Here is a 20,159-nt window from a genome sequence, read left to right as displayed (position 1 = left end):
AAACTCTAGAAAAAATGAAAAGAAAGCAAAGTGCAAAAGGAGTTCTAGTTGGGAGAGATCAGTGCAGCCTGGAATCAGAAAGCCCAGGGTTACAGTAGCAGATACAAGACGGTATCTGATTCCAAGCCTGCATAACAAATTACCCCGAAACTTAATGGCTCAGAACAACAAATACACATTATCTCACAGTTTTTGAGGGTCAGGAACCTGGGAATGGCTTAGCTGGGTAGACTTGGCTCGGAGCCTCCGTGAGTTTGCCGTCAAGTTGTCAGACAGGGCTGCCCTCACCTCAAGGCTCAGCTGAGCCTGGAGAATCTGGCTGGGAGCTCGCTCTCTGAGTCGCTGGAGTCAGTCCTCGCTGGCTCAGCCAGAGGCCTCTATTCCTTACCAGGTAAGCCATTCCACAGGGTGCTTGAATGGGTTCACGCCACGGCAGCTGGCAGGTGGTGGGAAAGAGAGAGAGTAAGAGAAAGCAAGAGGGAGAGAGAGGCTGAAGATCCGCCCGAGGCAGAAACAACCTAACGGAGCGAGCGGCATCGGCACTTCTGCCACACGCCACTGGCCACACTGGCCAACCTTGGCGCAATGAGGCAGGGGACCAGGGCGGGAACACTGGAGGGGGGAGGGGTCCGGGGGCCGTCCTAGAGGCTGGCTACCAGTGGAGATAGTGGAGAGCACTGGAGGGCAGGGCACCGGGTGAAGGAATAAAACGGTGACTGACTGTGGTGAGTGTGCAAGGCAGCAAGGAGACAGGCCTAATTAGAGTCATAAGTGTAGATTGGGAAGCAGTATAAAACAGATACAGAGAGCGGCACTGGCCAATTACAAGCCACTGATTCTTGCCATGCTCATATCTATGCCCTGGACCTAAGCTGAAAAACACTGTCTTATCCCACTGGAAAATAATTTCATATCTGTCAGGTTCTCTCCTCTGCTAGGAGATTTTTTTTTTTTTAATAAATTTATTTTTTATTTTTTGGCTGCGTTGGGTCTTCGTCGTGGTGTGTGGACATCTCATTGCAGCGGCCTCTCTTGTTGCGGAGCACGGGCTCTAGGCGTGCAGGCTCAGTAGTTGTGGCACACGGGATTAGTTGCTCCGTGGCATGTGGGATCTTCCCAGACCAGGGCTCGAACCCGTGTCCCCTGCACTGGCAGGTGGGATCTTAACCACTGTGCCACCAGGGAAGCCCTAGGAGAAGATTTCTCAGAGAAGACAGGCATGCCTTTCATTTCCACGCTACTTGCCGCCCTGATGCCCCGTACCTACAATGGTAGGAAGCACCAAGTTGTGGCTTAAGCAATGAGAATTGACCAGTTCCTGTAGCACAGTCCTGACAACCTGGAGAAACTAGTCTTTCTCTTCTTAACAGAGATTCCCCAACTCGTAATTCCCTTGCTTTCCAGAAAATTAGTCTCTTCCTTTTCAGCTGCAGCAATGACACTGCATCAAAATAGTACACAGAACTGGTATCATGGGCCTCCCGATATGAGGCAATGGAAGGGACACCACATCAGTGTAATGTTACATTCCTTGAGAAAGTATCTGACTTAAAACGTCTTGAGGCAACAATCAGACAAATCTAGCATGGAACGTTCTGTAAAGACAATTGGCCGCTTCAAAACTGTCAGTGTCATGAGAGAAAAAAAGTACAGGAGACTGTTCTAGATTAAAAAGACTAAAGGAATGTGACAACTCAATGCAGTGCATAATCCTGGATTAGGTTCTGGTCACTTGAAAAGGAAAAAAGACAGCCATAAAGGACATTATTAAGGCAACTGAGAAACTATGAATAGGGAGCACATATTAGATATTATTAACGTTAAGTTTGGAAGATGTAGTAATTGTATCGTGACTACACAGGAGAATGTCCTAGTTCTGAGGAATATCGTGCTGACGTGTTCAGGACTGAAGCATCGTGATATGTGCAACTGCTTTCAGATGGTTCAGCAAAAGGGTGTGTTTGTGTGTGTGTGTGTGTGTGTGTACAGGAAGTGGGAGTGGGGGTGGGGAGAGGCAGAGTGAGAGAATAAGAATAAAAGAGAGTTGGAAAGAGAAATCCAGTGTGGCAAAATGTAAACAATCAAATCTCCATGAAGGGAATAAAAGTATTCATTGTATGACTCTGAACTACTTTATAACTCTGAAAAGTTTCAAAATAAGAAGTACATATTTATGTATCTCTGTGTAATACATATTTGTAATATTAGGAAGCGTAAGTTAAGACAAGCTTCATATTCACGTAGATATAGAGCACAAATGGGATAATGCCCGTCTTGAATAGCAATTGTTATTCCTTTAAAGATCTGAAAATCCCACCTCATAATTCACAGTGGGGGGCACTACTAACCCCAAAACAGACTGCCATGAAGTACCTGAGCCTTGGAAGGCAGGATGCAGACCTTATTATTTATCCCATCAGGACAGGTGATACACAACCTTCTGTGAAGTTGACATGTTCCAAATACTCGAAGTTCACTTGAATCACACAGTTGCTGAACTAAACCAGGAAGTTTTGTCCTGAACTTTGTCATATTTGGTCTTTAATGGTGAAAGAGACAAAGCTGCACTGTATCGAGAGTGCCGGCTCAAAGAAGGCTGTGGCGTAAGTGAACATTTCCCATGCTGTAGGCTGTGATGCCAGGGTTATGATACTTAGATCAGCCTCATTCTTAGGGTTATATAGTAAATTGAACTACAAGTCATTTTCACTTTACAGACCAAAAAGGGAGAATACTGTGGCTACTTCGTGTCTTAGATTTCATTGTGCCTGACTAAATTCATCATGATAATCTGTATAAAAGATTTCTTAAACTTCAGTTTGACTCTCTCACCTCAGAGGACAAGAAAGTAGGTACAAGCCCAGAGAATTTCCTAAAGAGCACTGTCATGAGGACTTTATTCTGAGAAATGGGAAGAACGGAGACTTTTTAATAAATTTGGTTTGGAGATTGAATACCTTTAGGTTTGAAGTGCTCTGAATAAAAGAATAAGAGGTGATTTTCTACTGGTCAGCAAGACCTGACAGCAATAATACTTTGATTTTAGAGCAGTACTCATCTTTGTCACCTTAAGATAAAGCAGTTGAGTCATTAAAAAAAAAAAAAAGTCCCTGCTTCTGTGAATGGATCTTAGAAGTAACTCAATGAAGAGTGAGTTGCTGCGCCTATGGTAACAGTTTTGGAGGAGATGATCAATGAGGAACAGGCCTCCCTCTGACGAACCACAGCAACTAGTAGCCGACCCACTGGACACAGTAGAGAACCACTGTGGTTTTGCACAGTCACCTTGGCTGATGACGCCCTGACGTTCCAGATCCTTGCAGCCTTCCCTGTGCACGAGCTGTCACGGACATCCCTCCCCTCCATCCTTCATGATGGGGTGGGCACACGATACAGCGGGTCTAGTAAGAATCCTGCCCTTGGATTTTACAATTCAAATTAAGAAAGAAAATTCAGTCTCTCCTTGGGCAGTTGAAACTGATGATATATAGTTGGGAGCTAGTGGTGTCCTTATCACAAAATATGCACAGAGGAGAGAGGAAGCCAGTCAACAGAGAAAGAGAGAAGAGACCACCACCATCTGAGTAGATTCAAGAAGGCTGAAGTGGTGACCTAAATGGGAAGAAAATCCAAGGAAGAGGGGATATATGTATATGTGTGGCTGATTCACTTTGCTGTACAGCAAAAAGTAACACATCATTGTAAAGCAACTGTACTCCAATTAAAAAAAAAAAAAAAAAGGCTGAAGTAACACATTTAGCCAACTCAGGGAATATCCCGAACACATTCTAAACGAAATTAACAGAAAAAATATTAAAAATAGCAGAGACTACTTTCCCCCGGAGAAACCATCCCATTAGTCATCTTTGGCCTTACTTTATTTTTGATATATATAATTTTTTAACCATCAAAAGTGCTTTCTATGAAATGTACATAAAATAGTTATAAAAGTCTCTTTTAATCTTCAAGGAATTAGCACAAAAAATATCATCTACTGAAGTTTCAAGTTATCTTTATTAACTAGGACTTATGCTATTTGATCACAAACTGGAAGACACAGATATTATGTATTAAATTTATTCATTTTTTCACTTGCGAACTACATATTGAATGATTAAAAGATAGGAATTGCTGCTGGATTAATAAATTTTTTACATATGTTTTCAGATCTTAGAAAAATAGAAGGCTATGAAATAAATATTGAAAACTGATTAATTCTTTTGAATTAAATGTCTAAGGATCTTCTGTTAAAATTTTAATTACCAATTTCTGCTTCCAGCAGGTATCACACTAATAATTCCACAAAGCACAAAAACTGGATAACATAAAAAACAGCTGTACGAAGGCATCAAGGTCCAAAAATGTAGACGAGATTTGGGCCCAAGGTCCCAGAGAGCAGAAAAGAGCACTGAGGTTGGCCATATATTTCCCTTACATTGGTCCTTGGGGAATCTGCTGATTCACAGCTGGGGCAAGACAAGTAGAAAGTGGTATCGTAGAGCTTCAACAGCCACACAGAAACACTGGAGCTGAAGACTGCCAAAGCAACCAAGGCTTAAGGGGCCAAGATCCTAGAGAAAAGGGTACATAGAGAAATGAGCCCAGCAACTCCTCCTTGAGGAGTTTGCTGACCATAGGCAAGCAGAGATTTTGGCAATACCATGGTGCTGGGGATCAAAAATTGAAATATAAGTCCTGCTGAAAAGGAAGGGCACTAGTGAAGACCCCAGGTTTTCAGCCAACATCCCTGAAATGGCTGGCTACATCCTAGGAATAAGGGCAAACTGAACATAGACTGCCCTCAACTAAAGTACAGTGATTTATTTGTACCCTAAATGCCAACCAAAAGTAGATAAAATCCTCTATGGATAATGTCTACCAAAACCTCTATGATTTTTCAAAAAGAATGTCAAGCATTCAATCAAAAATTACCAGGAATGCCAGGATACATGACGAAATGACTGAAAACTAAGAGCAAAAACAGAAAAGAGAAACAAACCTCATAAGTGATTCAGGTGTTGAAATGATCAGATATGAACTTTAAAGCAGTTTGCAATACTATGAGACTCAGACTTTAAAATAACTAGTGGTAATCCATTTCTTGATCTGGGTGCTAGTAACTGAGTGTGTTTACTTTGTGATAATTCATCAACCTGGAGATTTAATATTGTGTACTTTCTTATACATATGTCATACTTCTATACAACTTTACAAAAAAAGAAAACTTGTGGAATTCAGCTAAATTGGGGCTCAGAGGGAAATTCACAGCCTTAAACACATTTATTTGAAAAAGAAGGCTAAAAGCAATGATGTAAGCATCTCTATCACAAAACTTTTTAGAAGGAACAGCAAACTTAAATGATGGAAATAAAGATATAAGCAGAAATCAATGAAATAGAAAACAAATGCATAACGGAGAAAATATAAAATACAAGTGTAAATGTAAAAATATGAAAATAAACATAAAATATAAAAGCCTTTAAAAAGAATAACACAATTTATAATTTCTATGATATCCAGCCTCCAAGATGGCCCCCAATGATTCTCACCTGCTGCTATTCGTGCCCTTGTGTAGTCCTCTCTCATATTGAAGAGGGTTGACCTGTTATTAAGACAATAATGCAAATGACAGAGTATGGTATCCTAGGCTAGACTATAAAAGACACTACAGCTTCTACCTTGCTCTCTCTTAGATCATTCACTCTGGGTGAAATTAGGTACCATGTTGTGAGGACACTCCAGCAACTCTATAGAGCGGTTAACGTGTTCAGTTACTAGGTCTCTTGCTATCAGCCAGCACCAACTTGCCATCCATGTTGAGTGCGCCATCTTGAAATCAGGTCCTCCAGCCTCAGTCAAGCCTTCAGAAGGCTGCATCCCTGGCCAACATACTGACTACAATCCAAGACAGAACCCCCAGCTAATGTATTCCTGAAATCCTGACCCACGGAAACCACATGAGATAACACATTAGTTTTTTATTGCTCCATAACAAATTACCACACGTGAACATTTTAAGAAAACACATGTTTATTGTCCCCCATTTTCTGCAAGTCAAGAATTTGAGTTCAGCTCAAGTGGGTTCTCTGTCAGGGTCTCACAAGGCTGCAGTCAGGGTGTCAGCTGGGCTAAATTCTTATCTGCAGGCATTCAGGGAAGAATCCACCTTTAAGCTCATTCAAGTTGCTGAGAGAATTCATTTCGCCGTGTCTGTATGGTTGAATACCCAGGCTTTTCACTGGCTGTGGACTGGATGCCAACCTCAGGTCCCACAGGCCAACCTGCAGTTGGACATGTTCAACGTGGCTGCTCACTTCATCAAACTAGCAAGGAGAGTGTCTCCAGTGCATGCTAGCAAGATGAAGTCTAATTTATGTGTGTATTATCTCTTTCTCTCTCTCCCTCCTCCCCATCTATATATCTAAATGTATATATGTCTATACGTACACATAGATACATGCATACACACACACACACACAGAAGTAACAATCCAGCACTTTCACAATGTTCTATTGGTTAGAAGCAAGTCATAGAGCCCACCGACACTCAGAGGGAGGAGGTTATAAAGGGTGTAACAGCAGGACATGGAGATCATGGGGACCACCTTAGAAGTCTGGCTACCACACATAATAAATGTTTGTTGTTTGAAGACATTAAGTTTTGGATAATTTGTTATGCAGTGATAGACAACTAATATAAATCTCTATCAAGAATGAACGAGAAAAAGAGAGATAAAGCACAAATGAATAACATAAGGAATTAAAAGGGTTATCACTATGGGGGCTTCCCTGGTGGTGCAGTGGTTGAGAATCCTCCTGCCAATGCAGGGGACACAGGTTCGATCCCTGGTCCCGGAAGATCCCACATGCCGCAGAGCAACTAAGCCCATGTGCCACAACTACTGAGCCTGAGCTCTAGAGCCCGTGAGCCACAACTACTGAGCCTGTGTGCCACAGCTACCGAAGCCTGCGTGCCTAGAGCCTGTGCTCTGCAACAAGAGAAGCCACGGCAATGAGAAGCCCGCGCACCGCAACGAAGAGTAGCCCCTGCTCACCACAACTAGAGAAAGGCCGCGCAGCAACGAAGACCCAACACAGCCAAAAATAAATTAATTAAATAAATAAATTTTTTTTTAAAAGGGTTATCACTACGGATCCTACAGATACTATTACAAAGACAAGAATTTATTATAAGCAAACTTATGGCAATAAATTAGATAATTTATATTAAAAGAGCTCAGTCTTTGAAAGACACAACTTACCAAAACTAAGAAATAGAAGTATATGTACCCCTACATCTAGTAAGTAAATAGCGTTCACAATTAAAAGCTTTCCCCACAAAGAAAAACCCCAGTTACAGATGGTTTCACTAGTATATTCTTCAATGTAATGGAGAAATGACACCAACATTACAGCATTACAAAACCTTTTAAGAGAATAAAGACAGAAAGAGAACAAAAATAGAGGGAATACAGCCTCTATTTTTGAGATTAAGCTCATTTTTTTGAGACTAAGATAACCCTGATACTGAAACTAGACTAAGAAATCACAAAAAGTAAAGTTACAGGCCAATCCCTCATATGAACACAGCTCAAAAATCCTTTTAAAAAATAGAGCATTAAATTCAGCACTCTATTCACCACATAGAACACCATAACCATATGGGGTTTATCCCATTAATGCAAGGTTAGTTTGACATTTGAAACACAATCAAGGTAAATCACACTAATGGAGACAAAAAGGAAATAATGCATTTGATGCAATCCAACACTTCTTCATGATTAAAAATATATAAATAAATAATGCCTTGGCAAATTAGGACTAGAAGGGAACTTCCCTAACCTGATAAATGGGCTAAAGGGTTTGGTGGTTTTGTACTGGGCCAATCTGGCTACACTGAAGAATTCCCTTCCCTGTTCGGTTCTGGGTCACACAGGTGAGCTTTAGCAGTGGGGGCGAGACAGCATTTCCCATTTTGTTTTTTACTCTCTAGAGGACAGTACAGGGCACCAGGCTCATGTGGTTGTTCGTCGGCTGCTCACCTTGTGGGTGGGAAGCAGCGGCTGAAATTTGGACAGATCTCCTCCTTCAAGTTCTCAGAGCACTGTGCCAGACACACGCAGGGCTCCTCAGGGAAGGTGGCCAGCTCTCTCGCAGGTCATGCATATCACTGATGTTGCCGGTGCTGAGAGACAGACATGGGCTCCAGTTTATCCTTGCAGGTTCCAGTTTGACCTGGCAGGCTCCAATCTGTTCCCACCTTCACATCCAGCTTTCCGCCCCAACTGCTGGTCCCGCCCGCTTGGGGCACCATCAGGCCCAGCGTGAGTCACAGAGACGACAGTTTGCACTGACTTCTTCACCAGCTCCCACAATTATACAAAGTCTAATCTCTGTTCTAGACCCCTTCTCCTATATCACTCACAGTAGTTCTGCTTTTCTGATTAAACCCTGACTGATACGAATATTAATACAAAAGTGAGATCCAGAGAACAGAACCTTTAGGATTTGTCTTCTGAATTGGCACTGGATTATCTACAATTGTTTCTTCAATCTGATTTGATTTAAAGACACTGATGACCCCCAGTGCTAAAGGGACCCTGGCAGTCCATTGCTTACAGTAGCAAAACAAGTTACGTAAAATCTAAACCAGGGCTTCCCTGGTGGCGCAGTGGTTGAGAGTCTGCCTGCCGATGCAGGGGACACGGGTTCGAGCCCTGGTCTGGGAAGATCCCACATGCCGCGGAGCGACTGGGCCCGTGAGCCACAACTACCGGGCCTGCGCGTCTGGAGCCTGTGCTCCGCAACAAGAGAGGCCGCGAGAGTGAGAGGCCCGCGCACCGCGATGAAGAGTGGCCCCCCACTTGCCGCAACCGGAGAAGGCCCTCACACAGAAACGAAGACCCAGCACAGCCATAAATTAATTAATTAATTAATTAATTAATTAAAAAAAAAAAAAAAGAAAGAAACCATGCTAGCAAATGAGGGAAGACTGGGAACGTCCATGCACGCTTCATTTAAAAAAAAAAAAATATATATATATATATAAACCAGCTACCTACAATCCAATCCTGTATAAAGCAAGGCTCAGGATAACCAAATAGTTGCTGTGTTAGAACTCTTTAGGAAAAGTAATTGGTATAACAGGGCTAGTTAGTTTCTTTCCAGTACTCTAGAGAGCTCCAGGAAAGAAAATGATGACCTCACAGCTTTTCCCCCCAGCTTTATTGAGATATAATAGACACATAATATTGTGTAAGTTTAAGATCTACAACCTGATGATTTGATACACTTATAAACTGTGAAACAATTACCATGGTAGGTCCAGCAACACCTCTCTCACCTCACATAATTACCTTTTGTCTGCATGTGATGAGAACATTTAAGATCTATTCTCTCAGCAACTTTTGAACATACAATACAGTATTGTTAACTATAGTCACCATACACATCAGATCCCCAGCATTTATTCCACTTCTAACCTGAAGTTTGTATTCTTTGACCGATATCTCCCCATTTCCTCCACCCCGCCAGCCCTTGGTAAGCACTCTACTCTGTTTATATGAGTTCAGCTTGTTTTGCTTCCACATATAAGTGAGATCATACAGTATTTGTCTTTATCTGACTTATTTTATATTTTACTTAGCATAATGCCCTCAAGTTCCATCCATGTTGTTGCAAGTGGCAGGACTTCCTTCCTTCTCGTGGCTGAATAATATTCTATCATGCATATATATCACATCGTTAACCATTCATCCACAGACAGACACTTAAGTTGTTTCCATATCTTGGCTCTTGTGAATTATGCTGCAATGAACGTGGGAGGGCAGATACCTCTTCAAGATGCTGATTTCATTTCCTTTAGATATATACCCAGAAGTGGGATTACTGGATCATATGGTAGTTCTATCTTTAATTTTTTGAGAAAGCTCCACACTGTTCACTGTTTTCTATAGTGGCTGTACTAATTTACATTCCCACCGACAGTGGACCAGGGTTCCCTTTTCTCCACAACCTTGCCAACACTTATCTCTTATCTTTTTGAGAACAGCCGTTCTGACAGGTGTGAGGTGGTATCTCATTGTGGTTTCGATTCGCGTTTCCCTGATGATCAGTGATGTGGAGCACATTTTCATGCACTCGACATCATTTCATGTGTTGATCATTTGTATATCTTCCTTGGAAAAATGTCTATTCAGGTCCCCTGTCCATTTTTTAAATGGATTGTTTGCTTTTCTGTTATTAAGTTGTATGAGTTCCTCATGTATTTTGGATATCAGCCCCTCACCGATGGATGGTTTGCAAATATTTTCTTTGCCTTAGGTTGCCTCTCCATTTTGTTGATGGTTTCTTTTTCTGTACAGAAGCTTATTACTTTGATGTGGCCAAACTAATCACTTGCTGATTTTTGCTTCTGTTGCTTGTGCTTTTAGTGTCATATCCAAGAAACCATTGCCAAGATCTATGTCAAGGAGCTCTTTCCCTATGTTTTCTTCTAGCTTTATAGTTTCTGGTCTTACACTTAAGCCCTTAATCCATTTCAAGTTAACTTCTAACGGGAGGGTTGAACATATAAATATATATCAATTACAACGTGTTAGAATAATAAAAGTAGTAATAAAATGCAGACACAGTGCCTACGAGGGAGAAATTAACTCTGATTTGGGTTGGAGGAGGGTAAACAGGCAACATTTTTAAGAGATGGTAACGTTATAGAGATGTTTTAAAGGATGGATACATGGATGCGCAGTGAGTAGGTTCCAGGCAGAAACAAGCAGGCAGGAAAGTATGAGAATGAGAGGACCCTCCCAAGAAGGTGAGGCCAGGGAAGGGTCCCTGACAACCTGGAAGGGGGCGGGTCACAGCTAAAGGAATCTGAAAGCAAGAAATGCCTCCTCGTTTCTTTCTGCCGCTCAGGAGAGAAATGTCCCCAGAGTTCTGCAGGGTCCGAAGGATAAGCGTCTCCAGTTTTGCCCCTGGCTTGCCCCAGCGCTGTGAGCAGGGAAAGGCACAGAACACTGGTGTGAGTTGTTTGCTTGTTAATGACTTTGCACCACCTTCTGTACTTAATGAGTCATTCAGGCCATTCTTGGGCGATGCTTAGGCACAAAGCCCCTGCAGTAAACTGGTTGGGTTAGTTCGGTTCCTGGGTGTGTCTGGGCAGGTTCCCCAGACCAAGCAGGCTATAGTAGTGCTTCCTTTTCCTGTCAAGAGGAGGTGAAATCCAAGTTATCAGGTATAGACTAGGTCTGGGGATAATGCTGAGCTTTTGGTGAGACACAGCTGCACCCATAAAGTCGGTTTGCCCCGCCCTGCGGGCTGAGCATCCCAAGGTCAGGACTGCACTGAACTTTAGTATTTTGATGGGGATTTTAAACTACAGCTATTTAAAAGGTGTTGCTTTGAATTTTTTTTAAGTTTTAAACTTGATTTATATAAGCCTTTATTTCTTAATAATAACCTCTGAATTATAACCTAATTGATAGAATTAATATTTTTTAGAGACTAAGACTACTTGACAAAAAATTGTTACACAGACTTTTTTAAAAATTAGTTTACCATTTTATTAATAGATTTATTATTTATTTATTTATTTATTTATTTATTTATTTATTTATATTTATGGCTGCATTGGGTCTTCGTTGCCGCACGTGGGCTTTCCCTAGCTGCGGGCAGCGGGGGCTACTCTTCGTTGCAGTGCGTGGGCTTCTCACTGTGGTGGCTTCTCTTGTTGCAGAGCACAGGCTCTAGGGCGTGTGGGTTTCAGTAGTTGCGGCACATGGGTTCAGTAGTTGTGGCTCACAGGCTCTAGAGCGCAGGCTCAGTAGTTGTGGTTCACGGGCTTAGTTGCTCCGCGGCATATGGGATCTTCCCGGACCAGGGCTCGAACCCGTGTCTCCTGAATTGGCAGGCGGATTCTTAACCACTGCACCACCGGGGAAGCCCCTACACAGACTTTTAAAAACACTCCTGGGCTTCAGTAATTTATTACTCTTAAATTCCTACCAGTCTCTCAGATAATTAATGAACAAGTACTCCATGGCAGTGCAAAGATTTTGTCGAGTCTATGATCTGGCAGTCCTTTAGTACCCCAAATAAGATTACCTTCCTGTTTCCTTAATTTTACTGGATAGAATGAGATACTTAAAACACCTCTTTTAAGCTAGTGAAGAAAAAGGAATGCCATACTTGTAATTCACCTAACATTTATAAGCACCTGATTTAAATGAACTTTACCCAAAGTGTACTCCACAAGAGGTACTTCAGTTTCACTGGAGCACAGCCCTTTCTGTTATAGAGTAAAATGGTTTTCTTTTTCAGCACACTGCAATGCTCTTAAGGAAATAAAATTAAATAAGGCGCCCAGGTGTTAACAGCAGTGCCATCCATTCAATAAATGCTTGTCTGGGGCTCATTCCATGTTAAGCACTGGAGACAGAATGGCAGACAGGGCCCTCTTCCACCACCCTACACCCCGGCGGAGAAAACAGATTTTGAAAATTAACAAAAGAATTACAGATTGCGATCATAGCAGAGATAGGAGTGACATAGAGAGGGGCCCAACCCTCTTTAGGGAGTCAGAGCTTACTCAACAAGAGTGACATTTAAGCTGAAACCAGAGGACATTGAATCAGACCTGCCAGAGCAGGATGGAGGGGTATCCCTGGCAGAGGGAGAACCTTGTGCAAAGACCTGCAGTCCTGAAAGGAGCTTGAGATGTTTAAGGGACTAAAAGACCAATATGCCTGAGGCATAATGTATCCAAGATCATGTACACGGTGGTTTGAAGAAGCAGCTAGATAAGAACTCTGGAGGGCTTTTTGATATGACCTGTGTATTCTGAAAAGCTTACTCTGGCTCTCAGGTGAGCACAGCTGGGGGAAAGGGCATGCAGAAATCAGCAGAGCCTCCTGTCATGGTTTAGTCAAGATGATGGCTTGGAGTACCAGTGATTACAGCAGGGAGGGAGAGAAAGACGTACATTTGGGGTGTATTCTGAAGGTGAAATAAACACTTCCTAACACCATACACAAAAATAAACTCAAAATGGAGAAAAGACCTAAATGTAAGGCCAGACACTATAAAACTCTTAGAGGAAAACATAGGCAGAACACTCCATGACATAAATCACAGCAATATCCTTTTTGACCCACCTCCTGGAGTAATGGAAATAAAATAAAAAATAAACAAGTAGAACCTAATGAAACTTAAAAGCTTTTGCACAGCAAAGAAAACCACAAACAAGATGAAAAAACAACCCTCAGAATGGGAGAAAATATTTGCAAACGAAGCAACTGACAAAGGATTAATCTCCAAAATATACAAGCAGCTCATGCAGCTCAATATCAAAAAAACAAACAACCCAATCCAAAAATGGTCAGAAGACCTAAACAGGTCTTCCCCTTTCTATTCTTCCTGTTTCATTTCTCCGAAGTAGACATACAGACTGCCAACAAACACATGAAAAGATGCTCAACATCACTAATCATTAGAGAAATGCAAATCAAAACCACAATGAGGTATCACCTCACACCGGTCAGAATGGCCATCATCAAAAAATCTACAAACAATAAATGCTGGAGAGGGTGTGGAGAAAAGGGAACCCTCTTGCACTGTTGGTGGGAATGTAAATTGATACAGCCACTATGGAGAACAGTATGGAGGTTCCTTAAAAAGCTAAAAATAGAACCACCATACGACCCAGCAATCCCACTACTGGGCATATACCCTGAGAAAACCATAATTCAAAAAGAGTCATGTACCACAGTGTTCATTGTAGCACTATCTACAGTAGCCAGGACATGGAAGCAACCTAAGTGTTCATCAACAGAGGAATGGATAAAGAGGATGTGGCACATATATACAATGAAATATTACTCAGCCATAAAATGAGTTGTTTGGAATAAGGTGGATGGACCTAGCACATATATGGAATCTGAAAAAACGGTACTGATGAACCTAGTGGCAGGGCAGGAATAAAGATGCAGACATAGTGAATGGACTTGAGGACACAAGGGGGGAAGGGGAAGCTGGAATGAAGTGAGAGAGTAGCATTGACATATATGCACTACCAAATGTAAAAAGGATGGCTAGTGGGAAGCAGCTGCATAGCGCAGGGGGATCAGCTCGGTGCTTTGTGACCACCTAGAGGGGTGGGATAGGGAGGGTGGGAGGGAGACGCAAGAGGGAGGAGATACGGGGATATATGTATACATATAGCTGATTCACTTTTTTGTACAGCAGAAACTAACACAACATTGTAAAGCAATTACACTCCAATAAAGATATATAAAAAATAAAATAAACATGCATTCTGGTGGGTGGGGTGAGTAGGAGGGGTGGCGAGTAAAAGAGAGTAGTTAAGGATGACTCTCAGATTTCCAGCTGGAGTAACTGGGAAGGTGGTGAAATCCTACTCACATATGGGGAAGACCAGTGGGAAAACTGGTTTGGAGAAAGAAGTCTTCACTCCTTTAAGGATATGCCTCAGTCTGTTAGTCATTGGAATAACTTAGAATCCCATTTAGCATTTCTTTTAAAAGGTAGGTGTGTATCAAGAAACTGCTGCCTGGCCTAAACTAGGCCCAGATTATTCTATATAGGGAGAGTTTAGGGGACAGGTGGCAATATGGTTGTAAGTGGGAGCTGGGGAGTTATCTTGATGCTGCAGTTGATATATATATACATTTTAAAATTCAGATTATGTGTTTGTTTAGGGTGATTTGGTGGACTAGGGAAGATCATGGGGGGGAGGGTTAAAGACCCCCAAAGCTACCCCTTGGCATTGTCACTCACTAAAAACTTAGGGAAGAGATAGTACTGTTGAACTTAAATATTTTCTTAAAAAAGAAAAAAATTTGATGTACATTTGCCATGTTATTTCATACATGGGTTAGCTTTCCAATAGTGTTGTTAGTTTAGGAAGAAAATAATTAAATATGTAAATGTGAGGAAAAAAAAAAGATGTAAATGTGTAAGCCAAGAGCCAAAACCATTCTGAACAGCCCAAGGTTGTGAGCTTATTTGCCCTTTCCCCGAGGAGTCACTTCTTGGATCATTGACTTATTATCATTCTGTAAAACAGTGGTAGCCCTTGTCACCCTCTGCCTAGTGCCAGAGTATGATCCAGCTGTGGGATCTGAAGCGTTTATGTTTATTGGATTTTAATGACTCAGTTAATAAAGGTCATTGCTAAAAGTAATAGAAAACTGAGTGTGTGGAAACAGAATGGATAAGTCTGACTTGGGGGTTATTCCTAGTAGTTCCTTGGTGTTGTCCTTAGATATATGTTTAATCCTTAAAAACAATTAAGAAGGAGCCTTCCTTTTAATCAAGTCACTGATGCTATACTCAACTACCCTTGTAAAATGCTATTTGAAACCCCTCAATAACAAAAGGTACCACGTACACACGAGGCTTAAAATATGTCAGATAACATTGGCACAACAATATATGGTGACCCTATAACTGTAATATTTGTTAATATCATAGCCATGGCATTCTCCAATACCTTTGAGAGAATAAAATAGCAACTTGAGTCTCAGGTGAAATCTGGTTGGGTATGAATCTTCAAGTTAAATGGGACCTTAAAGATCATTTAATCTTGTCCTTTTAAATATTTACTAACACCCGAAATGGTGTGTATTAGGCTGTGAAAGAATTCCCTATCGTAAATGGTTATTGTTTGAATTATCTAAAATTAAATTGATAACAGCATTTGAGAGTATGTGAGAAAGAATAAATTTATAGTTGTGTCCCAGGCATAGATTCCTTAACAAATATTTTCCACCTTAAAATCCAATGAGATGAGATATAAATGTGTAATTCATAGCAGTAATAAATTTCTCACAGTTTTACAGAGCTTCTGGGATCTGGTTCCTATTCACTTTTCCAGGCTTGTCTCTTTTCTTTCTCCTCCCCTCCACCCCTCTGGCTTCTCTCAGTTACAGCTTTACTGATCTTTGAACTCTGAGCCTCAAACCCACACTGCTCTCTCAGATCTCAGGGCCTATACCCAAGGGATTCCCTCTGTCTGGAATCCCTTTCCCTCATTCTTTGCTGGGTCATTCTGCAGGCCTACTATTGCTTCCTACCGGAAGCTTTCTGCCCATCTCTTTTTCCCCAATCTCAGACCCCAGAGAGGTTTCAGAAATTCTTGGGCAAGTGTCTGCTCAGTTTTCCAGGGATAACCAAAGCCAACATGGTCCTATTCATTGTTCAATCCTCCACCCCTAGGACAGTGTTTGGAGCATAACGAATACCATGAACAAGTGAGTGGATAAACAGTCTGAGCACTGATGGACTTGAAAGTTATAGTTTACACATTTAAACAGTAACATAAATCTGAAGAAATAAAGTTACTGTTTTAAAAGATGTATTTCACTTCGATTTATTTCTTCTCTAAAGAGAAAACATACACACCTTGGCATCAGTTTGAAATGAAACAAAAATTTTAGTATTGTTGTAAATTTCTTTCAATAGGTTAGATAAAATGTGGAATCCAGAGAGTTACAAGTGCAAGTGACAGAATACTGTATAAAATCAACTTAAACAACTCTCTCAACTTGTAAGTTTTCTCCTCAGCAAGTGAGTTAAAAGAAAGGCAAAAGTTTTTAAAAACCTTCTTGGAAACTTTAATAATGTCAGCATATACCCCAGAGAATTTGGATTTGGTCTGAGTACTTCCATTTCTGAAATTGTGCAAGAAAAGATGACTTGGTTTTGAGAGTCAAACTGCATCCTTCTATAAAAGTTCAAGGGGGCTTCCCTGGTGGCGCAGTGGTTGAGAATCTGCCTGCCAATGCAGGGGACACGGGTTCGAGCCCTGGTCTGGGAAGATCCCACATGCCGCGGAACAACTCGGCCCGTGAGCCACAACTACTGAGCCTGCGTGTCCGGAGCCTGTGCTCCGCAACCAGAGAGGCCGCGATAGTGAGAGGCCCGCGCACCGCGATGAAGAGTGGCCCCCGCTTGCCGCAACTAGAGAAAGCCCTCGCACAGAAACGAAGACCCAACACAGCCATAAATAAATAAATAAATAAATAAATGTATGTATGTATGTATGTCAAGGGCTTTCTGGTGTCCATCCATATAAAACACTGTTCTTATTTTAAGAACAAAAGGAGCAATAAAACATTAGCTTGGGAAAGAAGGACGGAGCACTGCCCTTCTAGAGAGGTTTGAGTAGTAGTAGTCGTAGTTAATAATAATAATAACAACAACAATCAACACAGTAAGTTAAAGCTTGTGTTAGATCTGATAACTCCAGACTGCCCACCTTTTGTCAAACAATGTGGGAAACAGAAAAAGAAATCGTAATTTTGTGTTTGTGTCCAAGCCTACCTCGTAGAACCTCTAGCAACGAATTTAACAGTCTTGGACAAAGCTCAAAAATTTTTTTCTCCTTCAAATCTCCGACCACTGGGAAGAGGACGGGATCTCTTCCAATAAATACAAGACCTAGCCTTGTTGCATGTTTAATTGTTGGCATTTTAGAAGCAGAATGGCTATTTACAGTTAATGAATCAAACTACCAAACAAAATAACAACAACAATGACAGTAATAGTAACAAGAAATGGATTTGCTTGGGGGTCATTTCAGGCAGGAACACACTGGCGGCGCTGCATCCTCCTGCCCACACTACCGAGTTCACCCGGCCCTCCGGCTCCCGGCGGACACACTTAGCAGGACTTAGCCCCCTTCTTGTCTCTCCAAGAGAAGAAAGCTCAAGGAAGAGACCGTATTTCCATGTCAAAAGCATTAAAAGCCTGCGGAGCCGCGCGCAGGGCGCCCACACCCGTTCGGGGCAGGCCCGGCCGCCCGCCCCGGCCCTGGTCCCGGCCCCCTTACTCTGGGGCTCCATGGTCAGCTGCTCCTGGGGCCCCACGGGCCGAGCCCCCCGAGCCGCCGCCGCCGCCGCCGCCGCCGCCGCCGCCGCCGCCGCCGCCGCCGCCGCCGCCGCCGCCGCCGCCGCCGCCACCGCCTCTCCTAAAGCCTCTCCTCCAGGGCCGGCGTCTCTCCGGTTGCCCTGACAACCCGGAGGGCGGGGGAGGAGGGGCAAGAAGGACGGCGAGAGGGAGGGACCAAAAACCGCGAGGCAACGCAGGCGGCCGCGAGGACCCGCGCGTCGCCGGAGCACTGAGCGAGGGTGGCGGCGGGGTCGCCGGCTGAAGACTCTCTGCCCCTGAGGCCTGATCGGGCGGTCGCGCCCTCCCTGGCGGCCTTCGCGCCCCCGGCGGGGCCGGTGCCCGGGCCTTCGGCTGGGGGCCTGCTGGCCCTCCGTCGGCGACCCTAGGCGTCCGTCGGTCCGTCGGTCCGTGCATCCGGCGAGCTCGGCCTGCCCCGCGGGGAAGGGCGGCCGGGCCTGAGCCTCCCTCCCCGGACTCGGGAGCCGCCGCTGCAGGTAAAGGTCGGGCCCGGCGGCGGGAGGGGCGGGTGGGCGGCCCGGGCGCACCTGTTGCGGCCGCTTGGGGCCCCCTGCCCGCCCGTTGGCCCGGGACGACCCCGCCCCGACTTGCAAAACGCTCCGGAGGAAGCGGCCTCCCCCCGCTCTTCCCGGAGCCGCGTCTCGGCGCGGGGAGCGAACCTGTGCACACCAGCCCTCCAAGCAGGGGGCCCCGGCCGCGGGGGTGGGGTTTGGGGGCTTGGGCCCCGGCCCCGCCTTGGGAGGGAAGAGTTGGGTCACTCGTGTCACATTTGCGGGAAGCATGGAGCACATGAGAGCCTCTTCTGTCGTCAGCAGTGGGCCGAGTGTGTCCCTTGTATCCTGAAACCCGGGAGAATTCCTTCACTCCGCATTGCACTGTCATCCCAAGTGTCACATTTCAGGCGGTGGCCCGAGTCGGATCTTTCCGGTTGAGTTAGTTTTTGTGTGTGTGTGTTTGTTTCAGCCCTCCCGGTGTTCGATTGAGTTGTGGCATCAGCCCACACGTTCTGTACCAAAACTTTATAGGTATGTGAAACAAGTGTAACGTGATCCCACACCGTAGTCTTTCCTAATATTTGTTTTTAAAACACTGATGCAGGTAAGGAAGCTTTGAGGGTCACCAGGGATTTTATCTGGTAGGTTGTAAAAATTCAAACCACGGGGAGAGTGCTGTAGGTTAAGAAAAACGATTGTAAGGAGGAGGGAAAAATGGAGAAGAGAGAAGGAAAAGGACGAGAATGAAAGTGCAGGTGGGAGGAAAATGGCATGATTGATTTAGTACTCATGCTGGAGATTATGGCCCCTCCATCAATTCCTCCTGCTGCTCTAGACAGTACTTGAGGGAAATGAAAAGAGGCCTTTTGCGGCCATGTAAGTGATTACTCATTCTTTGCCGCTAGAGAGATTTACACTCTGTAGACAAGGAACATCAAGGAGAATTACTTTTCTCTTAGAATCATTCAGAGGTTAATTGAACCTGAGAAGCATATATCCTGTGATGAAAAGGGACATTTATTATATTCCACCAAATTAGGCTTTCCCCTCCCAGACTATATGGGGACATTTTCAGATTAATTGTCACAGCAAGAAGGTTTTTGTGTGGATATCGACAAGCAGTGTGGTATATACAGAATCCGTAATTCATAAGCTAAAATATTAAAGTAATAAATTGAGGTTGGAAAGTAAACACTTCATGGTACCTTAAATACCTGTTCCTGTTACGTAGAGACAGGGGATGGGTTTTTAGACAGAAAGCATCTAAGATCAACAGTACTTTGGTAGTACAGTCTTTTCAAACTCTAGTTTTCACATCATTAGCAAAATCATGAATTGGTCTTTTCATCCAAGAAACAAACATAATGGTGCTCATTAATAATATCTTAGTCAATGTGATAAGATAGTGATGAAAACTTGGCTTTTATTAGCAGGAAAAAAAAAAAGAAGTAGGGTTAAAATTTCCCATATAGTAAAGGATTAGGCATTTGTATTTAAAAATAAGAAGCAACATTGTAGATCTTCGTGCCAGAGTAACAAGGACTCAGGAGTTTAGTAGTTGCATGCAGATTTTTAAGGTTGGAAAAATGGAGCTATGCATTGGTGAATACTTTGTATTATAGATGAATGATTTTATCAGTAGTTATGAACTTGACATTGAGGAAATCTTGCACTGAAATATTTTAGGTAACAGGTGACTTTGGCAACTGAAAAGCAACATTGGATTTTAGGGGATAG

General features: G+C 43.2%; 2 protein-coding genes across 5 annotated transcripts in view; one reads left to right on the top strand and one right to left on the bottom strand.

The window, feature by feature from the left end:
* Positions 1 to 17,901, bottom strand: part of FANK1 (fibronectin type III and ankyrin repeat domains 1) — a 131,967-nt gene extending 114,066 nt beyond the window's left edge. For 2 of the 3 annotated variants that reach the window (XM_068548750.1, XM_068548751.1), the window contains exon 1: positions 17,852 to 17,901. In XM_068548750.1, the coding sequence (XP_068404851.1) occupies positions 17,852 to 17,864 (13 nt within the window). In that variant the 5' untranslated portion in view covers positions 17,865 to 17,901. Of the gene's footprint in view, positions 1 to 8,042; positions 8,140 to 17,851 lie in introns of those variants that run through there. The other variant, XM_068548752.1, reaches the window with a different exon arrangement.
* A 192-nt stretch (positions 17,902 to 18,093) lies between these two features.
* DHX32 (DEAH-box helicase 32 (putative)) overlaps positions 18,094 to 20,159 on the top strand; it is a 54,727-nt gene continuing 52,661 nt past the window's right edge. For both annotated transcript variants that reach the window (XM_068548748.1, XM_068548747.1), the window contains exon 1: positions 18,094 to 18,404. The gene's annotated coding sequence lies outside the window, so the exon portion shown is untranslated. The remainder of the gene's footprint in view (positions 18,405 to 20,159) is intronic.

This window comes from Eschrichtius robustus, chromosome 7 (genome assembly GCF_028021215.1).
Source record: "Eschrichtius robustus isolate mEscRob2 chromosome 7, mEscRob2.pri, whole genome shotgun sequence".
NCBI lineage: Eukaryota > Metazoa > Chordata > Mammalia > Artiodactyla > Eschrichtiidae > Eschrichtius > Eschrichtius robustus.
Note: the sequence above shows the minus strand (reverse complement) of the source record. Positions and strands in the feature narration are given on the sequence as shown.